Source organism: Diadema antillarum, unplaced genomic scaffold (assembly GCF_040938485.1).
Source record: "Diadema antillarum isolate AM-2024a unplaced genomic scaffold, OU_Dant_1.0 scf00000159, whole genome shotgun sequence".
Lineage (NCBI taxonomy): Eukaryota > Metazoa > Echinodermata > Echinoidea > Diadematoida > Diadematidae > Diadema > Diadema antillarum.
The window spans coordinates 682,678-705,846 of record NW_027271048.1 but is presented as its reverse complement, the minus strand read 5'-3'; the positions used below and the strand labels follow the sequence as shown (position 1 = coordinate 705,846).

Below are 23,169 nucleotides of genomic sequence, written 5' to 3'. Positions count from 1 at the left end.
TCTATTGATGTACAAAAGAATTCCACAGGTGCACTTGTGCCTTTGATGATCGATGTTCCAAGCCGCCGTCTTGCTGAGCAATCTGAAGATTCATTTTGAACGTTATCATAACGTTGGCCATATTTTGCTTATTTATTAAATGAAATAAAATTTCACTTAATAATAAAGCATGTAAAACATAAGTCAATTCCATTCAGAAATTTGCGCAAAAGTGTAAATCAGAGCTGTATTATGTGAAAATGTTTAAAACTGTACCATCCTGGAAAGCTGGTTTTATCACTTTTCGACTTAATTTCCATAGTGAAACTAACATGTAATAATCTTCAAGTATAATTCTTTATTGATAGATATATCAGATTAGTGCCCGCGTATGCCCAGTCGAGTAATTTTCATCTTCATTTCAGCATTTTTTCCTCAATTTCTGTTCACGCATCCTCGTGTCTGTTCCACCTAGCTTTTATAAGAAGGGATAGCGAAAAGTAATTACCATCACAAAGACATCACTTCCTTTGAAAGTGGCTGGTGATTATGCAATGAGACATGAGTCAATTGTCTTCGTATTGGCGCGGCAGATCCTGTTTGGCACATGCTTCGAATATTTTTGAGCGGCGGCTTCGAACATAGATCAAAGGGAATAACTCTGTTGTTACTCCATCTCTTCAACCTCCTTGCTTGGGTTTGGGCTGACAGTAGCCTTGTGAACGACATTTTAGATCAGCATTTTGGATCACCATTTCACAATGCTAATTCTGCCTTATTCGTAAATTGAGAATAAATGCACCCGGCAACACTTGCTTCTGGAAAAAAGAAAAAAAGGGTGATCTATTGAGAATGCATGCATCATGTCATTCCATCATTGGAACATGCAACAGCTGTTGCGTTTGCGGTGCACACTAAAGGCTGTTTGCACACACAGTGCAAATAACAAGATTGAGAAATCCAGGCATCAGCAGGGTGTGAAAGAAATATTACCACTTGACACAAGGGCTCAATGAACAAGTGTCCAATACATTTGAGCAAGAAACAGCCTACAATTTTGTGTTCCTGAAAGAAAGATTTACTTGTTTTGTAGTACGGAGGTTTATGGCTTAACGGTATCTGCATCAAGAATGTATTTATGTTTTTTTTTTTTTTTTTTTTAGAAAAAACAGGCATGACTTTAAAGACGAGAATGTGGATCTACTTTGGGAAGTGGGCATTGTCACACATGATGTTTACTGTCCCTGCAACGGAAAACAAAAGTTTCTACTGTGTGGTACCAACCATGGCGCTTTCCTATGACTGTCGGATTAGCTGTTTACCTTGTCAGTTGTGCTGAAGTATTATGTATACACATACAGATATTCATATATACAAACAAGCACATTATATTCATTTGATTCAGGCCATCTTGTCAAATACAGTTTGATGAAGAAAGCATGGAGGCCTATATATTGATCCTTAACAAATCAAATGGAGAAGAACCGTTTTTAGGGATATAAATTCAAAGCTAGGATTCTATTAAGAAGTTTGGCCAATTTCCAGACAAGTAAAAACAAATATAAGATGGACATTCAGTTACAATCCACTTATGAATACATGTAGGTCTACCAGTGACTCTCGGCCACTCTCTCTTTATCAGCTCAACATTTGTATTACGTTCATCTGTTTGGTTGGGGTTTTTTTTATTTACTTTAAAGAAAATATAAATGCTACATATTGAACAGTCATATCTCTAAATGAAACCAAAGCTACACATGGTCACACATAAAACGGGTTTCCCTATGAATGCCATCAGTGCACTATCACCATTACTCATGGACAGTTAACCATAGTCTAGGAGACTTTCACAATTACTGTATGTGTCAACACCTTTCAGACATAAGATTCATTTCACAATGTTATCACTTAAAATTGGAGTGACCAAGAATATATTGCACATGGATCTATCATGCACCAGACGAGAATGACAGGTCTACAATATTTAAAAACAAGAAGGTACTGCACTGTGTTGAAAAGAGCGAGGTGCTTTACTCATGACGTTGAATGTCTGATTCCCTTTTCGTTCTTCTGATAGCAATGCAAATGTGATCACTTCATCCTCCATGAATTCCATCACTCATGCCTGTCTGTTACCATGGTTACACATCATCGTCTGCTGCCGATCCAGGCCCCTCTCAAAACTATTGTTCACGGTGTGCTGATGGGAGTGTAGACACCGCACGCGATAGATAAAAAGGGGGGTAATTGACACCATAGCTTTAAGCCTTCACCCACACGCCAGGGTCCGACCACGCTCTCGCAGACACAATCAGCCAGCATGCAGGCGCCAGGCTGCGACATGTATAGCGTTGTGAAACTGGTTTTTAAAGTGTTACCTTGTCTGCACATAATTGCCAACTTGTTTCCAGACATTAAGAGTGCCTCCACCAGTTCTCATTATGCCTGACAAGACACTAAGACCCCCTGAAGGAACTAGACGTATACATTTCAGCGTCATGAAAGTATACCTTTCTGTCAAAACAGTAGCACCACCAACAGGAGACCCCCCTAGAACACCTACACCAGTGTGGGGAAAAACAGAGCCGTCACAACAAACGTCCATCTTACACACAGTAGGACCGGAAATGAGATACAACAGACAGGCAGGGGAGAGAGAGAATAAGAAAGTGTGTGCATATTTTAATGATAGCAATGACTGCATCATTCTGGAGTGATTCTACACCCCAAAATAATTCTCTGGCCGTAGGGTCAAAACTTTATAATCGACTAAATGGGGCTAAGGGGGGTCCTTAGCCCCACCGTTGGTACCGGACTTTCCTTAGCCCACTTTCTGTTTACACTTGTTTTTGCCAAAGTGGGCTAGCCCCACCGATAGTCCCGTACTATCTGGCCCTGCAAAATAGCAGGGTTAGCACCGCAATTGCAGTGCTAACCCCGCAATTGCGGTGCCAAGCAAGCGAGTGTAAACAGAACGAAAAAATAATCCCGGGCTAAGCGACGGAGACGAAGTCCGACCCCCACTGACCAATCAGAAATGAGGTGATCAAGTGCTGCCGGTGCGTGCGTGTACGTGTACAGTGCACAGTGTAATCATGAATATTCATGTGGTTTGGAAAGTACCGGACTAAGAAATACGAGTGTAAAAAGGTCAATTTTCTCCTTAGCCCCGGACAAGAGCTTAGTACGGGACTAATTGGCGAGTGTAAAAAGCTGAAAAACTTGGTACGGGACTAACGATAGTCCTGGGTCAGAGAAAGTACGGGGTTAAGAAACACACGTGTAAAAAGGGCTTAACAGGTAGCAGCCATTCTGGCAGGTATCCTCTTAAACTCACTGATTTCGCATGATGCAACGATCAGACACAAAAACAGAAGTTTCTCTTCAGTAATCGAACTTACTCCACACAAGCCTCACACGTGAGCCAACTTTCAACATCTGAGTTGTGCAGCATAAAAATTGGCTTATATATACCCTTAATTGCATTTTCCAATCTACTGCCATCTCTCCAGCATATTTGCCTAATCAAGTTTCAATTTGTGCTGATCTGTAGTTGCAGAAAAGAAAATTTCTTCCCACTTTCCCTTTCAAAAGTAAGCATTACAAGATCAAATTCAATTTTTATAAGCCTGGAGAACAGCTATTGAACATTTACCACAGGAGCAATCATTTCATTTACAACTGATTCTAGAAAGTACCACGATCACAGTAGCCATCCTCACCACTGCTTACAGAGATAAATGCATAATACTTCATTGATCTTGCAACAACTTAAAAACAAAAATGGGAAAATTATGGAAAAGAAAGAATGCTTTGCCAATGAAGATAAAACCCACAGTTGGGGGATACGAAGTGCTGGAAGGAAAAATGTATTACTGGTATATGTAAATTCTGGCTTATATATTTATATATAAAATATGAAAGAGTCAAAGATATTGTTACATCGTTGTGAAAAAGCAATTCTGCTTTGTGTCTCCTGTTCATCCAGGGTCTGCTTGATCTGTTTCAACTGAACCATCCCCCCTCCCCCCCCCCCCCCCGACCCAAATACACATTATTCATGCGGTCTATTAGAGACGTTACCGTGGGAACCAGACAATCAGGGCTCATAATCATCATTGCTATCCAATTCCATAAATATGTTTCCCCCATGAGCGCCACGCATTCCACATTATGTGTGTGTGTGTGTGTGTGTGTGTATGTGTGAGTATGGCTCTTGTGCATGCAGAGAACATGTACTGTGCACATAACATTAAAAGGGCTCACGACGCGGCAGACGAACAGACAGGCGGGCCAAGGCAGGTACACAACGCCGACAAGACACATGGAACATGACATACAGACAGGGGATAGACAGTGACGCAGTCAACAGATGGATGACAGAGGCTGATAGAACAAACTGACAGACAGAGAGACACGCGCACAGACAAGACGAACCAACATACCATGCAAACCGGGTAAAAAGGAGAAGGCAGAGACAGACAGGCACCACAGACAGACAATACACACAGTGGACAGACAGATATAAACATTTCCAGATGAGCCTCTCAGAAATATAGATTACCCATCAACTATTGAAAGCACTATCACCCCTCAATGCATGGGGGAGCACGCAATGCCAGGGATTGTAAAGCAGCCAGCATCATTAACGTCATCAACTGTTATCGCCTCCAATATCATCGAGGCGATATCTAGCTGCCTAATAAGGCAGGTAATTATTTTGTGGATCCATTAATCACACAGTCTGATGAGCATATGATCAGGTCGAGAGGTTTCCTGACACAGCGTCTGCTGAGGGCGTCTCAAAAGTGATAGAGGTGACCTTGATTGCCGGCGCGTGTTTTATCATTCAAAGGGCCCATTGTCACGACTACTCTGAAACTTTCGGTTTGATTTTGGGTGGATGTGCGACATTAAGACGCATTCAGTACACAACATTGAACAGCAAACAAAGAGAACAATATAGCAATAAAGTGTTTCTCAGTCAAAGGACACATGCCATAAATCTGTCTGTAACGTCTGACCTAATGTTCTGTAATTAATGCCACCCCACCATGTGACACCAGGAGGGACAACTGCAACAACATGGTGATGGGTTATCTCGATACATAATGTTTGCTTTTTCAGAAATATTTTTAAAACTTTTTGTTGAGAGAGCATGCACTGACACTTTTCCAAAATGTATGCATCATTGCTCAGAGACATTACGTGCCACACCCCTTCCTGAACGTTGCGATTTGAAGCGACTAAATTTCAAAACAATATGCTGCAACTCCATTTAGGGACGTGTTGCACAGCAAAGTGGATTAATTGGTGCCGGCAAATCATTTGCTGCTTCCAACAATCTGATCTGTAAAGCATTTCCACTTTCTGCATGTCATTATCATGGCACCATTAACCCGTTGAGGATGAACTGATTTTGCTACAGCACGCATTTCCCGTAGACACGTGCCCATGTATACTTGGGACTTATAGTATGATGCCCTAAGAGAAGCTATGCTCTGACAGAGTATGCTGCGATGACAACGATGAGTGATAGTAAATTGGGATTTATACCTAATTGAGTAAAAGAAAAAAAAAATCACTTAAAGCAGGGGGGAAAAAAAATCTCTGACACCAAACAGATCAAAATGACACTTTTTCAAAGGTATCCTGGTCCCTTCATTATTCAAACTCACTTCACTTCCATGAGCGTTTTCAGTATTCTACTTTAGCATTGCAGACACTACATTTCAGGTTCAGCTATCGTAAAGTTTGACAGGACTAACATATTTTTCACTTTCTACTTCAATGTGCGTAGAACTCTGCTTCGAGCCACCTGCAAGAAGTTCATCGCCAAGGCAGCACGTCAGACTTTCTTGGGAAGATGTCCTGCAGTCGTAACCATGCCATACTGTTCATCGATCCCAAAAGAAATCCTGATGACGTACCTTACTACCACGCTAAACCCCCAGGATCACGGATGACAATGGCAGGACCACTGTGGCATAGCAACAAGTGACGCCACGCACCCATTCTGAATATGAGAGGGTACTGTAAAACCAGAAACACTCGTGGCACGAAACTTTTGCGAATGAGAGCCGATGGCCTTTGTCATGATGGCATGAAACTTTTGCAAATTGCCACTGGCATTCAATGCTTTGTGCAGACAAACATTGTTCACATGTATTTTACTTTCGCGAATCTCGGCTCCTTGTGAAAGTTTCATGCATGCTAAAATTTCTGGTTTTACAGTAGTTGGACGTGATACTGCACCTGACACATACTCACTTTGGAATCCACAGTCAGTGGCTACCGATCAAGTCTTATGAACACATCACATGTCTACTTTCTTTTCACGTGGATGATTCTCCAGTCTCTTACCAGGCTCCAGAAGAGATAGATGAGGATGAGGATAGTTGCCAGGACAACCAGGCCCAGGCCCTCCAGGCCACGCCCTTGGTAGACGTTCAAGTAGTGGTAGGCTCCATTCAAACACAGCCAGGCGGAGATGCACACCAGTGGAGTGAGGAGAGCGAAGCATCCACAATCTGTCAGGATGTTCCTCCGGTCTCTGGTCCTCTCGGGCTGGGTTATCCACTGCAGGACAAGAGATGAGGATAAACAGTGTGAGAGAGAGAGAGATAAAGTGAAATTGAAGGTGAAAGAGACGGATGGAAGAGATTATATAACCAAAAAAAACAAACAAACCAAACAAATCAACAAACCCAGAAACAAAGACCAAAAGCGAAGTCAGTTATACAGTCAGGAAGAGAAAGAGGGATAGAGTTGAAAGTGAAAGATAGAGGCAAGCAGACTCTTAAAGACAGACTGACATGCAGGTAAACATTTATATTGATACTTCAGATAAACAGGAAAAGAGAAGCAACAAAAACAAAAATGAAAGCGAAAGAGAGATAGGAGTGAGGAAAAAGATATTGAAAAAGAGAGACAAAGACCCCAAAATGGAAACAGATGGACAGACACATGCATAAAGAGAGTACCAATAAAACATAAAAAACTAGAAAAGCACTCAGAGAGCGCAGACCTCTGCCAAGCAGCTCATTTCCACCCATGCACCCATGTGGAAATCACCAAATTTTCCAATGATAAAAAAAAAGTTAAGAGGTGTTTACCTCATCAGCTTCCTGCTGCGCGGTTCCTCGAGCAGAGCGTGCGCTTTAGTATGCGTATGCAAACCTCAAATATGCGCAGCTTAAACTCCGAAGTTCATCGATGACCCTATTTGCCAAAAGCAGCGCTGCACACTGGCTCTGGTCCAATGGTCCCTGACCAGCAAAAATCACTGTCGGACCAGTAACTTTTTCAGGAATGTTGAACAGTAAAAAAAGGAAAAATTGGGTACCTACTGGTCCGACAGGCAGGTCAGATCAGTAGAAAATATGGGTTAGTGTGCACCCTGCCAAAATATACAAAATCCTTCAAAATTTCACCCAAAAAAAATTCCTGGATCACCACCAACACTTCATCATCTGTTTGTGTCATTATTAACTTTTCCTGCAAGTTTCATCTCAACGCGTTCACATCTTTTTGAGTTATTTCGCACACAGACAAACTAACCAACACCACGAAAAACATACCCTCCTTGATGGAGGTAAAAAGGTACAATAAAACATGGACAGACAAAAGAGGGAAAGAGAGAGACACACACACACATCTATGATGAGTAAAAGAAAAAAAAAACAGTTCTTCAGACTTTAAGGGTGTTACAGTATTACAAGAGTCTGACAAGATTTCAAGTAATGACTAGTTGAACCTTAACAATCACACATTACTATCACATGATAAACTGTGCATGACACCAATTGCGCAAGATAAAGATGAAACATGTACCAGCAAGAATCTACAAATTGATTCCTTCCTATGTCATCGACTGAATGTTCATGTGACTGTACTGGAAAAGTGAACATTTCATGAGCATGGTTTCCCACTAAAATTTCATGAGCATGGTTTCCCACTAAAGTTTCATTGCAGAAGTAAGTGACTTCACACAGGATCTTGCTTCAGGTCTTTTACACAAGTCTGTAGCATTCTTCTTTGTCTGTTGACACTAAACTTTAATAAATGTTAAAAGGAAAGCCCAAAAAAACTAGAAATGTCGCTACAGCGACTGGTTATACCCCCGCCAAACAACATTTCATAAGCTTTGGTCAAAACAACATTTCATAAGCTTTGGTCAAAAAACTGAGGAAGTAGTTAAATCCGCAAGATCTTTCCTTGATCTTCTGCCATTAATATGCCGTTACCATGGCAACGTACTTTCGGGTACTGTCGAAGAATGCGTCTTGCACATCTACAACCAAAGGCACACATCTGTACCAAGTTTCATGGAAATTGGGCAAAAACTGAGGAAGTAGTTTGCAACACAAAATTTTCCATCATTTTGGCTCATAATATGTGAGCTGTTACCATGGCAATATACTTTTTGTCACTGTCAAGAAATGTGTCATGCTGACCTATATCCTAAGACAAACATTCAATATGAATTCCATGAGAATTGGAAGAACACTGATGAAGCAGTTTTGCCATGAAGCATTTTGCCCTATATTTTACCAATAACATGCCGTTACCATGGCAACGCACTTTTTGCCACTGCGGAAATATGTGTCTTGCACATTAACATATTCAGATGAACATCTGTACCTAATTTCATAAAAATTGATCAAAAACTGTGGGAGGAGTTCGCGACGCAAGATTTGTACCCATTTTTGCCCATAATATGCCGTTACCATGGCAACGTACTTTTGGGTACTGTCAAAAAATACGTCTTGCACATCTACAACCCAAGGCACACATCTGTGCCAAGTTTTATGGGAATCGGTTGAAAACTGAGGAAGTAGTTCGCGACGCAAGATTTGCAATGGACCGACCGCCCGACCGACCGCCCGACCGCCCGACCGCCCGACGATTCCTATATACCCCCTTCAAACTTCGTTTGGCGGGGGTATAAAAAGGAAACATAATCTGTTTTATCTAGCTCAATTCCTCATGCTCAAATGCACTAACTTGATTATGCATTCAATGTTAAAGCTGACTTTATTAAACAGAGTTTTAACATGCATAAAACAGACAGACAGAAGTTTCAATGAAATTGGACCCTAGGAAAGCAATGTGATTTTAAAGTTTTTGTGTTTTCATAAACAGTCACATCATTCATAACACCATAAATGCAACCAAGGCACTGCAGCAATGTCATCCTCCAAAAGACTACCTGGCTGATTGGTTCCCATTCCACCCTCTCCCCTCCAAAAAAAAAAAAAGAGCAAAAAATAAAAAAAATAAAAGAGAAGGTGACTGGTGGTTTTGGTCATTGTCTTTGCAATTACTACCTCTTCCCTATTAGAAGTCATCATTGCAAAATTTACTACATTTCCACAATAGCATAATATAAGGGATGCGATTATTTCTTTCTCATTACATTTCACAAGGATATCTATCATAAATGCAGGCATACATTAAGAGAAGAAACATAATAATCTGTGATGTGCATTTCAATGCTGCCACCCACCATGATGTGGTAAAGACTGCTTTAAAATAAAACTCCCACTTTGCCAATGATTTTGAAGGTTTCAGAATGAAACAAGAATAAAAAATCCCTTTTCAAGGTAAAAATCCCTTTTCACGGTCACAAATCCCCTTTCTGACTTGTCAGAAGGTATTAACAGAGGTGGACCAGCAAGTCATGAAATCTGCAGTGGTCAAGAAGTGGTCAGCCCAGATACCATACCTCCGAGAAGGCCTGCCCTTTGCGCTCGGTGGCGAATTGGAAGTGGCACAGCTCACAAGCACTTCTGCCCGTAGTCTGCAACCATTGCTCCAGACACTTGCGGTGTTGGTAGCTGAGGCTCCCTGCACACCGGCATGGCGCTATGAGGTCATTGCCTGGGAGGGGGCCCTCATGACATATCCTGCACATGGGAGCGTCGTTGACCATGGAGTTAAAACTGAGGAGAAAATGTACAATGTATGAAACATGGGCAGTGAAAAAAAAAAAATCCTAAAATGATATACATTATTGAATAGATGATCTGCTTTTTGTTCTAATTACAATCTAAGCAGTTTTTCTGTACTTCCAATTGTATTTTCACAATTTTCGATCTTTAAGCACGTCAAATATCTTAACAATAATCCTGATGACCATCTGTATGAGGTCTGACGTTTCAGCTTTACACTATCAACTCACTCTCTACAGCATGTCCTCCTTTGACATGGATATGTGCACAAATTGTTTGACCCTCTGGGAAGGAGATGCTTGGGTCAGAAGAAAGACCAGGAAGTAATTGCTTTAGTTTTCTATTAATATGTTAATCTAAATTCAGTAGAGAGCAAAATAAAGATGCATTCTTGCCCTCTTTTATCCACTTCATGCATTCACTGATTTTCCCATCTGCAAATGTCTGATAACCACCAATACGCTGATACACCACAAGGTGGCCTGTACTTTATTGAAAGAAGAAGAAGAAGTCCTCTGAAGGTTAGATTCATTGATTTCTTTCTTTTAAATGGAATCCATACTACTACATGTAAGTCCCCATTTAACAGCTATCATAAAGGCAAGATATCATAAAGGCAAGATGCTCTCTTTATCCCATTAGTAACTGAATTGCCTAAAACCACCGGTCCACTCTTTTTTTAATAGTTCTATGCTTTACCATTTTGATTGTTTTCATATAGAATATATCATGTAATTTGAAAGAGGTCAAAGGTCAAGAAAAGCATGCTAGAATTACTTAAACTATAACACACCTGTCTCTTTGTAAAGTCTTACTAGGCTTTCAAATAAACATAACTTATAATAGACAAGCAGTGAGATATTTTGCATAATTTAGAAAGTTGTCGAAATGAGAGTAATATTGCTGTACCCTCAAGGGAACAACGGGCCATTATGTACAGAATCTTCATTTGCTAAAAGGGTTAAAACGTATACCCCATCTGAGCTTCCCAATCAAGGCTCACACAATACAATCTTTATGAATGTAATTTTTCTGTCTCCACATCGAGCAACTGGTAGAGGGGGAAGTGTGTGTCCTTGAATGTCTGTCCCTCAAGGTCACAGCAAAAAAGATGGGCCTGATGGAAGCCTCCCATCGCAGAGCAGTAACTGCAACTGTGCTCTCTCAAATTTCAAATTGGCCATGATAGTGTATTACGCAAAGTGAGTTAATGCCATTATGACATCAGAAAGTCAACCTTTCAAAACGGAAATCATCTATTATGAGTGTTCAATGAGGGCACAATAATGGACGAGAAATCAATCAGGTTATAATGATGTTTGATTATCTGAATCTGGATCAGATGTGAGTCTATTTTCATGATGTGACCTTGTACAAATACTACCCAGCCAGGAGTGTATCAAACCAACGTACAAAGGTGTTATCTTTATTATATTGTGTGCATTGTGATTTGGTAGCCATGCCTGTTCCACAAGTCAGCAATTTTTGAAAATGCACATAATTATTCCTTGTCTTGACTATGTCTTGGTCATGCCTACATTCATTTTTTTTTTTCATCACAATTGCGATGCACTCCCCGGTACAAGTGTATGTTTAAAAAAAGAAATGATGGAAGAATCGTTTCATCCACCTGGAATACAATAGTATTTATCCATATTATGATCAGCTGCATGTGCACCTTGGCTTATTGCTATAAAGAATTCAGTCGACTCATTTTGCAAGTTGTTCAACATCCACCTCTGAGGGAGGGGATTGTCCCCTAGACAACTTTAATCAAACATTTGTAATAACAGTTTAGCCAGACCCCTTGGTCCTGATGGAGATGTATAATATGGATAAGCTTGGCACAAAATTCATTTCTTTGGTCCTATTTGTTTCAAAGCATTCTGGCAGTAATTATGAAATAGGCTGAGCATATAAGAGTTTGATCTAAAGAGGGGATACATGCCATTTCCAAACTTTTTAAAGTTAGTCCATCAGATAGAGCAAAATATTAAAACCTTTCCAATGATACTTACTTGATGACAAGGAGTATTCTGGAAGTTATGTTAAAAAATGTTCAATATGTCTTATTTTCTTTGTTTTTAGCAGGTTCAATAGCAATTATCTAAATCAGACAAGAGTGGAGTTAGCTCATTTTGCACTCAAACTCTTCACATCTGGTTGCTAGGCTGCGTTTATCTAACTTGAGAGAGAGAATCACGTTTCAAAACGCGTTTGGTACGGTGTTTGCAAACGTGGTTTGAAATGCGATTCTCAGGGTGCTGCGTTTATTTAGCCATCATACAATTCGAGTGGTGTCACTACGCAGCTGCTTTGCGCCGTTTGACCCGGGAAGTAAAGGTCAACTGCATACCACCGCACATGCCTCATCAGTCACACACATATAACGGGTAGAGAGCACAACCGGAAACAGCTGGGTTTGACCTTGAGATATAAACACGTTTCAAAACGGCAATGCGTTCATCTACTCATAGAATGGCGATCGTGGTCTCAAACGTGTTTCAAAATGCCCTTTGAAAGGTGTTTCAAAATGCCCTTTGAAAGGCGTTTCAAAACGGCATTTCTAAACGCGTTTGAAAACACGGTTGCGTTTATCTAACCCCTGAAAATGCCTCAAATGCGTTTAGGATCGTGATTCTGCCTCAGAATTTTTTTAGATAAACGCAGCCTTAGTTTCTGAGGAAGGTTTTCTATGTAGAGAGGGGCAAATCACTGCACAGTCTGAAGAACACACTAATACCTAAATTAGGAGATTAATGTATGACAAAATTATCAGGGTTTCATGGTCAGACAAATATAGTCTACAGTTTAACGAGGGAGAAGATAAGCATGAAGAGGAAGGGAAAGAAAACAGTATGGAAACTGCACACTGGTTGCATATAAGTGCCATTACAAAATGGCAAACGGCCGATTACAGCTCGCTATGCATAAGCATCGACCTTTAATGTGAGACAGACCAGGTTGAAACATCCAAGTTGTGGCTGTAACAACTTCCACTGACTACACTGTAAACTATTGCAATTTGGGAGGGGGGCAGTAAAAGCAAAAGAGCATGATAGTAGGGGCGCTTACATTGCCAAGGAAAAGCCATAATGTTTTACACACTTTTTTTGTGTGTTTTCTACACATTTCTTTTCAGTGGAAGTTGCTGGGCAACTACCTGTAGGCCTATGTGAGTGAAAACTGGAATTCAAAAACCTTCCTCAAAAGTGATTTTTTTTTTTTTTTAACTCTGCAGTTTAATCCCCCCCCCCCTTTTTTTTTGCCAGTATACATGCTCATTCCTTGCATCACCTGTCTAATTCCATTTTTTGGTCAAGTTAATACATCACCACCCCCCCCCCCCCCCCCCCCTTCATGGAAAACTCCAGCCCACCTGTTTACATTCAAAGACAGTGAACGGCAAGTTGCGCATCAAAGTGCGCTATTTCCCCAAAATCTGAATATTCCTCTTTTTCTTGCACGTGTGCATTTCCTGCCAAAACACGGTTAATTTTCTGGTTTTTCTAGCAGTGTGAATGGTACGTACATTGAAACATTCAGGTTTTCTACCATTCCATTTTCCCATATTTTTTTTTTTTTTTTTTGCAATGTAAATGCCCAGAAGTGTGAGCCTGCTAACAGAATTCTGAAAAAGGAAACAAAAACAAAATCACAAACAGAAGATTTAAAAATCATGTCTACATTTTTTTTTTTGGTGTCTGTCTTATTTGTCCACATAATAATGTCATAGTTTGATATATATATTCTATCATAGTTTGATAGTTATTCTACTCCTGTGATGATTTCATCAGAGTCACCAATCATGGCACATGTTTGAGCACATGAACATGCGGGCATCTCCACGTGATACTTGTCAGACCATGTAAAACATTTTTTTTTAATTTCAGTAAAGCGTATTGGTCTGAATGGAGACTATACAGCTGACACCTTGGGCTACAACCTGCCAGACAAGACAATACACTAAAGCCAGGCGAAGCCCTCCCCATTTGGAGGGCAGGAGCTTAATCCACCAGGCTCTTGCGCCAATCAATGGAGATGGCCTCCTTAGTCAGACACAATAGCACCTGACCTCAGACAACCGCCCAATCAACGTGGACTCGCTCTGTCCAAACATCCTGCTGGACTGCATGTGTGTATTTATGCACAAGTTGTAGGCATATGTAGGCAAGTGGGAATTGTCTGCAAGCTGCCGTAATTACACTCATGGAGATAGCCATAATTAAAAACTGTATGCCTTCTCTATCAGACAAGCATAGTATATTATCTTAATTTCCTGACACACAAATCATACTGGATTGGACCATATTTGCATATACAGACATGCATGTTATGTCCATTATGTATTTGTATTTATATTCATATTTAAAATACAAATATTGCACTTAATCTACACTGATCCTTCCTTTACTGATGACATTGGACACAATGAGAATCAGAGAATCACAGCCTTTTGTGTTCAAAGATGGTTTGGGCACTGCACAGTGTCAACAAACTTTTCATCGACTATTTTGTCTGCAGTTGAGTGAAGATAAACCAGGCACACCCAGGATTTGTAAAGAGCTTGTACAAGACAAGTAGGGCTTCTGGTATATGGTGTATCCCGTCTGTTGCCTCACACTATCTTCTTGTCTGGATACTACATCATCATCTTCTATAGATTTCAAGACAGGAGACGGGATGTGTTTGAAGATTGGTTCCACAATACAAAAAGCAGGTGATACACTTTCTCTTGGAACTACCTCTGCCACATATTATACACCGCCAAGATGTAAGAACATCGGCATGTGTTGATGAAAATATTGTTGAGAAAGTTATACACCTTTACCTGACACAAAATTCAAATCACTCTAAAGCTTTGTGAAAGCATTCGGTGTAGAACTAATTTCCTTCCATAAGTTTTGAAGTTAAGATATATAGACATTGATGTACAAATGTGGCAAAAGAAGCAAAGATATACATGTATACTACAAGGATGAGTTATCGATAACATTTTCATTACAGAAAAATTCATTAGATCTATTTATGATCATGAATATTTCAGTCAAAAGCAATTTTTTAAAGCAATTCTTACGTTTGTAAGAATCATTAAAGACCTCAAATATAATATGAGTTTGACAAACTTCCTTTTTGGGGGCATTTCTTAGGAATGCCATGTGACAGACTTATTAACTGACATATCCTTTGTTCTATATTTATATGCATCATGTCTTAACATATATATATATATATATATATATATATATATATATATATATATATAAATTTGAAACCTGCTTGTTTTATTGCATATTTATCCTAAAATGCTCTCTTCATCAAAATGATGCTTTTGCTGTTATGCACTCTTTAATTACAATGCAGCTCACCCCAAATTAAAAACACTGCTCACACAACAGTATAGATTATTAGTGGGGAGAATGAGCTGGACTGAAAAAGGCATCTGTAATTGATTCTACAACACTTGCAATGAATGAATGACCTACGAGGTATTGATCCACCCCCCCCCCCATCCCTGCCAGACAGACCCTGGACAAACAAGGCCTGTATCTTATCACGTGTGGACGAGATCTATTTTTATTTTTTTTGTGTGAGCTTTGGATTTTCATGTCCAATTAAGCTCTGATGAATGGCTGTGGCGTGACAGATTCAGACTCCTTGCAGCGGTGCCACACAGAATCGGTTTCTGAACACAGAGTAATTTGTTTGTTTAGGCCTCTTTCAAGTATTTTCCCCCCATCCAAGTCACACTTTCACTCTCGAGCCAAAAATTTTGTCATTAAGTTTGCATTAGATCATATTGTTTTACTTGGGCTTCCTGCTATTGTGCCACATGTTGTGTAATCATCCTGTTTAAATGCAATTAGAACAATTCATAAATTGCTACAGAGCCCTAGCATAAGAGACTACCATGACACAAAATAGCACTATATGGGTATACTGTACGAGCTGCCATTTTTGCATACAGATGTTTCAGTGAATTGCTACTTGTCAGACATTTTTGAGTGTCTGTTATTTCATTGCCGCGACGGTCTAGTAATCATTCCTTCAACTTTCACGAAATAAACAAGAGTGAGTAAGCAGCAACAATACTAGCACTAAAATGTTTTTGTTTTTTTCGTGGTGATTCTCTGTACATAAACAAGTAGGTCTAGTGTGTTCTGCATTCAAAGCACGTACTAGCAGCATGTCGTTATGCCCCAGACATCATGGCCCATGCAGAATGCTAGACCTACAGCACCGGTAATAATAGTTGCGCATAATCCAGAGCTGGATGGCTTGATTATCATTTTTTTTATATCTATTTATTTGTTGTTGTTTTTTTTTTTGGGGGGGGGGGGGGAGAAATTACATTTGCACGTATTGTCTTTGTGTGTTTGGTTCAAAGTCGATTCCTAAAATAAAAAAAAAAAAATCTGTTGCGAACAAATTTCGGCTCGTACAGTACTTTAATCTCTTTTATAAATCAAGGGTTGAAATACAGTATCCGGTCAATTACCCCCCCCCCCCCCCCCCCCCGGCTAAATACTGGCTAGTGGTAAGATTAGAGTTAGGGTTAAGTTTAGGGTTAGGAGTTTGGGTGTTAGGATTAGGATTAGAGCCAGGGGAAGGGCCCGGGGGTAATTGCCCTAGACCCCTGAAATACCAATATGAACATAGAGGCAAAAAACAAATATGATCCATCACTTGAATGTTAGCAATTGATCACTATCAGTTGCATGTCTGGTTATGGCATCACATTGGAAATGTGAATTCCTTTGAACATTCATATTCCTGTAATTACAGTTCTTTTGTAAAATGTTGATCTTTCTCTCCAAAAATTTACCAACCACATTCATTCTCTTTATCTCATCTAGAATAGGAACACTTGGTTAAAGATGTACCTATAGGCAAAAAAAGTTTTTGCGTGCAAAAATGTTTTAATTTTTGATGGCCATTTGCACAGTATGTTCATACAGTTGCAGTAAAGATAGCTGTAGCAGGGTGAACATTTCAAGACTTTCTACAAAGTATTCACAACAGAATGGGCACTGATGCATGAATGCTATCAAAGATTTGGCAAAAAAGCCCTTTGTAACAAAACTAGACAGAGAGAAAGAGAGATCATGCATGAATTGATACTGGCAAAAAGAAAGAAGGAATAAAGAAATGCAACACAACAAAAGAACAAACAAGCTTCTCCTACGCATTCGCATCCGGAGCTATCTTTTCTTGCAAAACATCTTGTCCTTGAGACAGATTCGTGCATGAAGCTAGCGAATGAGATCATGCTTCTATCAACATGATTCTCACTGAAGATCTAGATCACCACATGCAGATTACAGCAGCAGTAATTAACAACAGTCTATTTCTTTCTTTCTTTTTTTCTTCTTCTTCTTTTTCAAATATTGAATAAAACCTGAGACACTGACTTGGAATGAAGAGTGTCATAAGACTGCACTTATACTAAACAATGAGTTTAGAGGGGCACACATTGTCACAACAGGAAAATTGATAACTAATTTCTGCGGACTTTCATGGAGCAAAAATTCAAGAATGCAATTAAAAAGAAAATCCTTTATTGTAACCAAATTTTAGCTTTCTCTTGACATAGAATATCCGTGAGAGTTCAGAACCTAATTTTGATATGATTGTTCATACTTTGAGCAATTGAGGCAGAGTACACTTTACTAGCATGCTTTATTTGCCTTCGTGCTTTGCTGATATGTATGTATGTGTGAATGTGAATGTGCATGCACATTGATGTTTTGGGTTTTTTCTGTTTTCTTTTTTCCAGCCTAGCAAACATTGGTCATGCCAGTGTCAAGACACAGTCTCGGCTATTCTGTTATTGCAGTGGCAAAGGTCAATGTGGCTACCTACGTGCATATGAAGTAGACTAATTAATAATAGATATAACTAAACTCCACTCAACGATTGCAAAGTTTAATGGCTAGCAAAATTGTTGGGGATTCCCGATTCAACTTTCTAAATCAGACTCACTAAATATAAGGTGTATACAGTATTTCATAGTGAAAAAAAAAAATATCACTGACAAATAATGAATTTAGCTTTCATAAAAAAGAAAAAAAATCAAGAACAAAAAAGAAACAAAAACAATTGCACACATGGGCAACTGTTGTTAAGAAATTCTTTGAGTTCCCCTGTTGATATCTATTTTCTCCATCTTCACTATACTAGTAATCATCAAGGATGACAGAAGGCTAATACAAACTTTGCATTCATCAACATCTAAAAGTTATAGAAAATCCATTGCAACCCTACGGAGAAATCAATTACTTGCTTTTGGTATTGTCACATTTTGAAATCACCTAAGATAACATATGTTTTCACCACAGCAGGAGGAAAATAGTACAAGGGGCTGACTGACCCACAGAACAAACCCAGAGAGAAAAATAAGATTTCTTGATTGTGGAAGTTAGGAAAGAAATCACTAAATGCTTACCTGTTCAGACTTATGCATGCCACTCCGTCCATGCCAGGCTTTCCATAATGCTGGGGTAACTGTGCAAGCTTTAACGAATCTGTCCCAGCAGGAAATGTGTTGGTTTCATTCACTATCAGGAATCGCTCCTTGAGCTCACCATGGCAGCAAGGCACTGGACCAACACAGGTCCTCACCAAAGGGTTGTCTGCATGGCACGGACCTGCCGTGTCTTGGAGAGAAGGGAATGCAGTTGTGGAATGGTAGGGAAGGGATTCCAGTCTGGCCATTTCAGGGCTTCGGTGTCCACTTGTGGGCAGCAAAGAGGGTTGTGAGTGGTGAGAAGGGGAAGGCAAGATGAGGCTGCCAGGTTGAATTGCACATCGAGGCTGGGAGCCAGAGAGGTCTTCGCCATCTTGACAAACACTACGTTGTCCAGGAGTGTCTTTAGAAACTTCTCGAACGTGGTACAGGTCTGTCCTAGAAGATACTGATAAAGATCGTCCCTTGGAGACAGACGCCACTTGAGGATCAGCATTACCATGGCAGGGATCGCTCAATCTTCGCAAGGGTTGTGCTACAGGGTGGTCACAGACTCCACCATCATCCAGTTCATGGGGAAAGTCCCGGAGGAGAAGGGCCATCTCTTCGTCCATGCTGTGAGGAACTCCGTGGCTACTTTCACTTGGCTCTTCAAGATGCGACCTATCTTCCTGAAAAGGAGAGTCTGAATGACCAGAAAGCAATGGTTGACTACTGGTCTGCACATACGCATTTGAACTGCAGCCATCGCTCCCCACTGCAGTCGCCTTGTGCAGACTTGACAAGTGGGAACACGAGATCTGTTCAGCCTCCTTCCTGCTCAACGACACTTTGCTTATCTCCATCTCCTGGCCTTGTGTCCAGTTAGGGTTATCCTGTGTGTCAGAAGGAGAGGATATCATAAATAAAGTGGATTCATTAAAGGCTTGACCACCAACTGACATACATGTCCTATGCAGTGTTAACAAAACATTGACCATGTTTCTTTTATAGTCAGGAAAGTTCAAAGGAAAATTTTTCACTTTGTTTAAAGCATGCAGACCTCGACAGTACTTCACTCCAGAGAAGTTTTGATATATCCATAAGATCAGTCTAAAAGAATCATACGTGTACATCTATTGGCATAACGCATCACAAATTCATAGCTTGAGATGACTAAGATGTTACATTTAGTAGTGTATATTATATGTGTGTGTCTGTCTGTCTGTCTATCTGGTAGTCTGTCTGTCTGTGTGTATGGTTATCTTACACTCCTATATCTTTACATTAAAGCCATAAAAAAATGAAGTATATTATGGAAGCACAAATTTAATGACTGCGCTGCACACATATGGAAAGGCATTTATGCTGTTCACAAAGCAAAAGGTACTGCTGCAGTTGAAAGACTTCTCAATCTTTCAGATTGCTATAAAGAAGGAAAGTTGTTTCTAAAAAATGAAAAAAAAAAGTCTCAGCAACCACTTCTTCATGATGACTAAGTTGGGATGGTCCTTGCTGATGATATTCCAGTACGACTAAGCTGACAGGGAAGACTAACACCAAGTTGGACACACATTGTCGAGGCATTATCATTTAAGTCAGCACGACATTCATTCTCACATGATCATGCTTTCGTAATCTTACAAATGTCCCAAATCTGAGGGCTAAAGGGAAAAGATTTACGAAAATGTGACGTTCAACACTGGTATTAACTACCACTGTTAATTTCCAGACACCCTGAAAGTTTTGCAAAAATGCTATCACAGCTGCTATTGTGCTATCAAACTAATAAAACTATTCCACTGAATCTTTTCTGCAACAAAGCCATTAGAAAACTTTGCAGTTCTTATCATCCGTTGCTGGTTTTGAAATATTAAGACCACCCTAGTACATATTGTATGTCTCTCTCTCGAGAAAGGCAAATAAACAGCAAATGACATACAGTAAGAGTTGGTGAGCACTTTTATTTCTCATTTCTACTCTAAGAGGCAAGTTGACTTCAAGTTGGTATTAAAGAATGCAATGCCCAACACATTCTTCATGATTATTTTTATGAATTCAACAGGTTTGCCAACAAAAATAGCACCTGGCTCTCATCAGCATTCGATGATTTCAAGCAACTTCTTCTGTTGTAGTGCATCATAAACTCTATGATTAAATTTTGTGGTGGCGCACACTTCCCCAACATCAGTATCTCTCCTCAGTTATCAATACTTATTAGATGTAGAGCCAGAATTTTAACAAGCATTCCCTATACATGTCTTCATAATCATACAATCACAAAGTGCCTTTAACAAATTCAAACTCTAAATTGAGTACTGACAGTTTTCCTGTTGTACTCTGTGGCGAAATGACTCGGCGATTTGCAGGGTAAATCAAATTTGGATGTTTTTCGAGAGCTGCGGCCACGCAGACACCTCGAAATGGGTCAAGCATTCTGCTTGGTTGTCAACTTCAATTCGCAAGAAACGTGGTTGAGGTCGTACACTTCGAGCATGAAATCTCCTCAGCCAATGGCTACATCCTCTTCAGCTCTCTCACATTCATTTGCAAAAACAGGCCAACTCACAAATCAACACCTCGAAAACATGTGTTCTCTCCAAATTCAACTATTTTTGGATTGAATTACAAACCGCTCTTTCTGTCTCTTTTCCTCTCATCTCTCCCTCACACACACACACACACAAACACTCACTCTTTTCAAAGGCTTGCATTATAAATGACCTGAAATCTCTTGAAAGCAGACACTATGACATTGGAACCATTCCAGCCTACTCCAAATTGCTCATGAATGCATCACCTGTTGTTCATTAGTCTACTTTCACAGTAATGAGTCAACAAGATGAGACTTAATAATCATTAAATGCGATGTCTGTCTACTCACATTTCTGTTGGCTTGAAATAAGGGGGTTGTTACAATTGGACAAGACATTGCATCAGATTTGCATCTATGGAATCACATTGTAGTCCTAGTTCTAGCCAGCAGTAGTAACCCCAGCAAAACGTTCCATTTTAGTTGACATCAATACAATTCACAAACAAAGCAAATTGGGCTAGAAAGTTGTCATGTGCGAATATTAAAACTACAATGTATAGACTGATTCAGTTTGGGTGCTGGTTATTAATAATGTCTATATCAGCCGTAACTGAGGGGCTTCAGTATGCGCAACAATAGTTAATTTATGCACTGAGACAGCAATGCACCTGACTCATTGCATGACCAATTGAATCACCTTTTAGTCTTATGTCGGAAACCTAAAAGCATAAATGCATAAAAGCCATCATTTTCTTATGTCTAAGCTTGAAAGTGGCAAATTAGGAGCTCAATATTGTAACAGATTTTTTTTTTTTTTTAAAATGTAGAATTTAAGTAACATAGTAGTGGATTTAAATAATCCATCTTTCATTTTAGTTTCATGTGCAGCTACTGCTAGCTATTATTGGTACTCACTTGTGCTAGGCTGGCCCACTGCTGGGACAATGAAAAGGAAAAAGCACTTTTATGTCAAACTACCGGATAGAATCGTCAGTGATGCACAGGGCATTGACATCAGGTCACAAGGGACTACTAGTTATTGCATCAGGCAGGTTCATATGGCAAAATGCAATGTTGAATTATTATTGTTGGCATCATCCAGTACATAATAGTCTTGCTTCTAGACACTTTCACAATTCTATTTGTATGCCTTTACTCTACAGAGTGCAGGACACACTATATTGTCCATTCACCCTTCTCACAGCTCATTGTCACCATTGAAGAAGAAGAAGAAGAAAAAAAAAAACACTTATGAATTATCTTGGTACCTGGGCCAAATATGCAAAATGAAGTGGAGATGCACTCAAAATAGTCCTGTCACGTCAAAGGTCATTGAACTTTGGCTAAAATTTGCAATTTGCAAATTTGCAATTCTTTATAATAAAGTTGCTTTCATTTGAAGGAGTGCACACAAATGGAAAATATCTATTGGATTTTGGGAGGAAGAAAGCAGGACTGAATATTTTGATTAAAATGTCTCACCATGTGAAGCATTTGATACTTGTGACTATTTATTGTGTATACTGATTCATCTCCTTCATGATCATGAGAATTCCTACCCACATATATTGCAATGGTCACCTATTATTCCTGTCCATACACTTTCAAAGAGTTTTAGATGTGTTTTGAAAATATTCCCAATAATATTTTAATGATAAAAAATAGAAAAAAATTTTGCTTTTGCATTTCCTTGATACTCAAGTTCACTGGTATTGACAGTGAACAATAAACAACTTTGATACGCCTTTTGGTAACCAAACACATCAAAACTCTACTTTTTTAATGTAACTCACAAATCAAACAACAATATCATTGTGACACACCTCAGCATGATGCCGGGCATTTTGTAACACTTTGCCCTAGAACTCGACATTAATTTGCGAAATGTGGCACCGCGCCAGCAGGCAATGGGTTTTGGGCACCGATGCTCCTACCTGAAATTCATCTTGGCAGAGACAAAAGGAGGGTGGTTTGTTTTCCAACCCATACAATGTAAGTAATGCTTGCTCCCTTGAGCCCCCAATACTAGAGTGGTTGACATCTTGGGGCTTGTCTTCTTGCACCTTCAAACCGCATTGTAGAAACTGAACTCTTGAGCGCAGTGTACAAGATTGAACTCACATCTACAGTTCCCAGTTACAGAAAAAAAAGGGTAGATCAATCTAACTTCATATGCATTATTGTCACACTTCCTTTCTATCAGGATGTATAAGTAAATTTGAATGTGAAATATGACTACCTATGAGCAAGCAGGC

General features: G+C 39.7%; 1 protein-coding gene across 1 annotated transcript in view; it reads right to left on the bottom strand.

Moving 5' to 3' along the window:
* LOC139722169 (uncharacterized) overlaps positions 1 to 23,169 on the bottom strand; it is a 91,509-nt gene that overhangs the window by 8,772 nt on the left and 59,568 nt on the right. The window contains exons 2-4 of the mRNA XM_071633485.1: positions 18,379 to 19,274; positions 9,707 to 9,923; positions 6,343 to 6,558 (exon numbers count right to left, since the gene is read on the bottom strand). Of these exons, the coding sequence (XP_071489586.1) occupies positions 6,343 to 6,558; positions 9,707 to 9,923; positions 18,379 to 19,274 (1,329 nt within the window). The remainder of the gene's footprint in view (positions 1 to 6,342; positions 6,559 to 9,706; positions 9,924 to 18,378; positions 19,275 to 23,169) is intronic.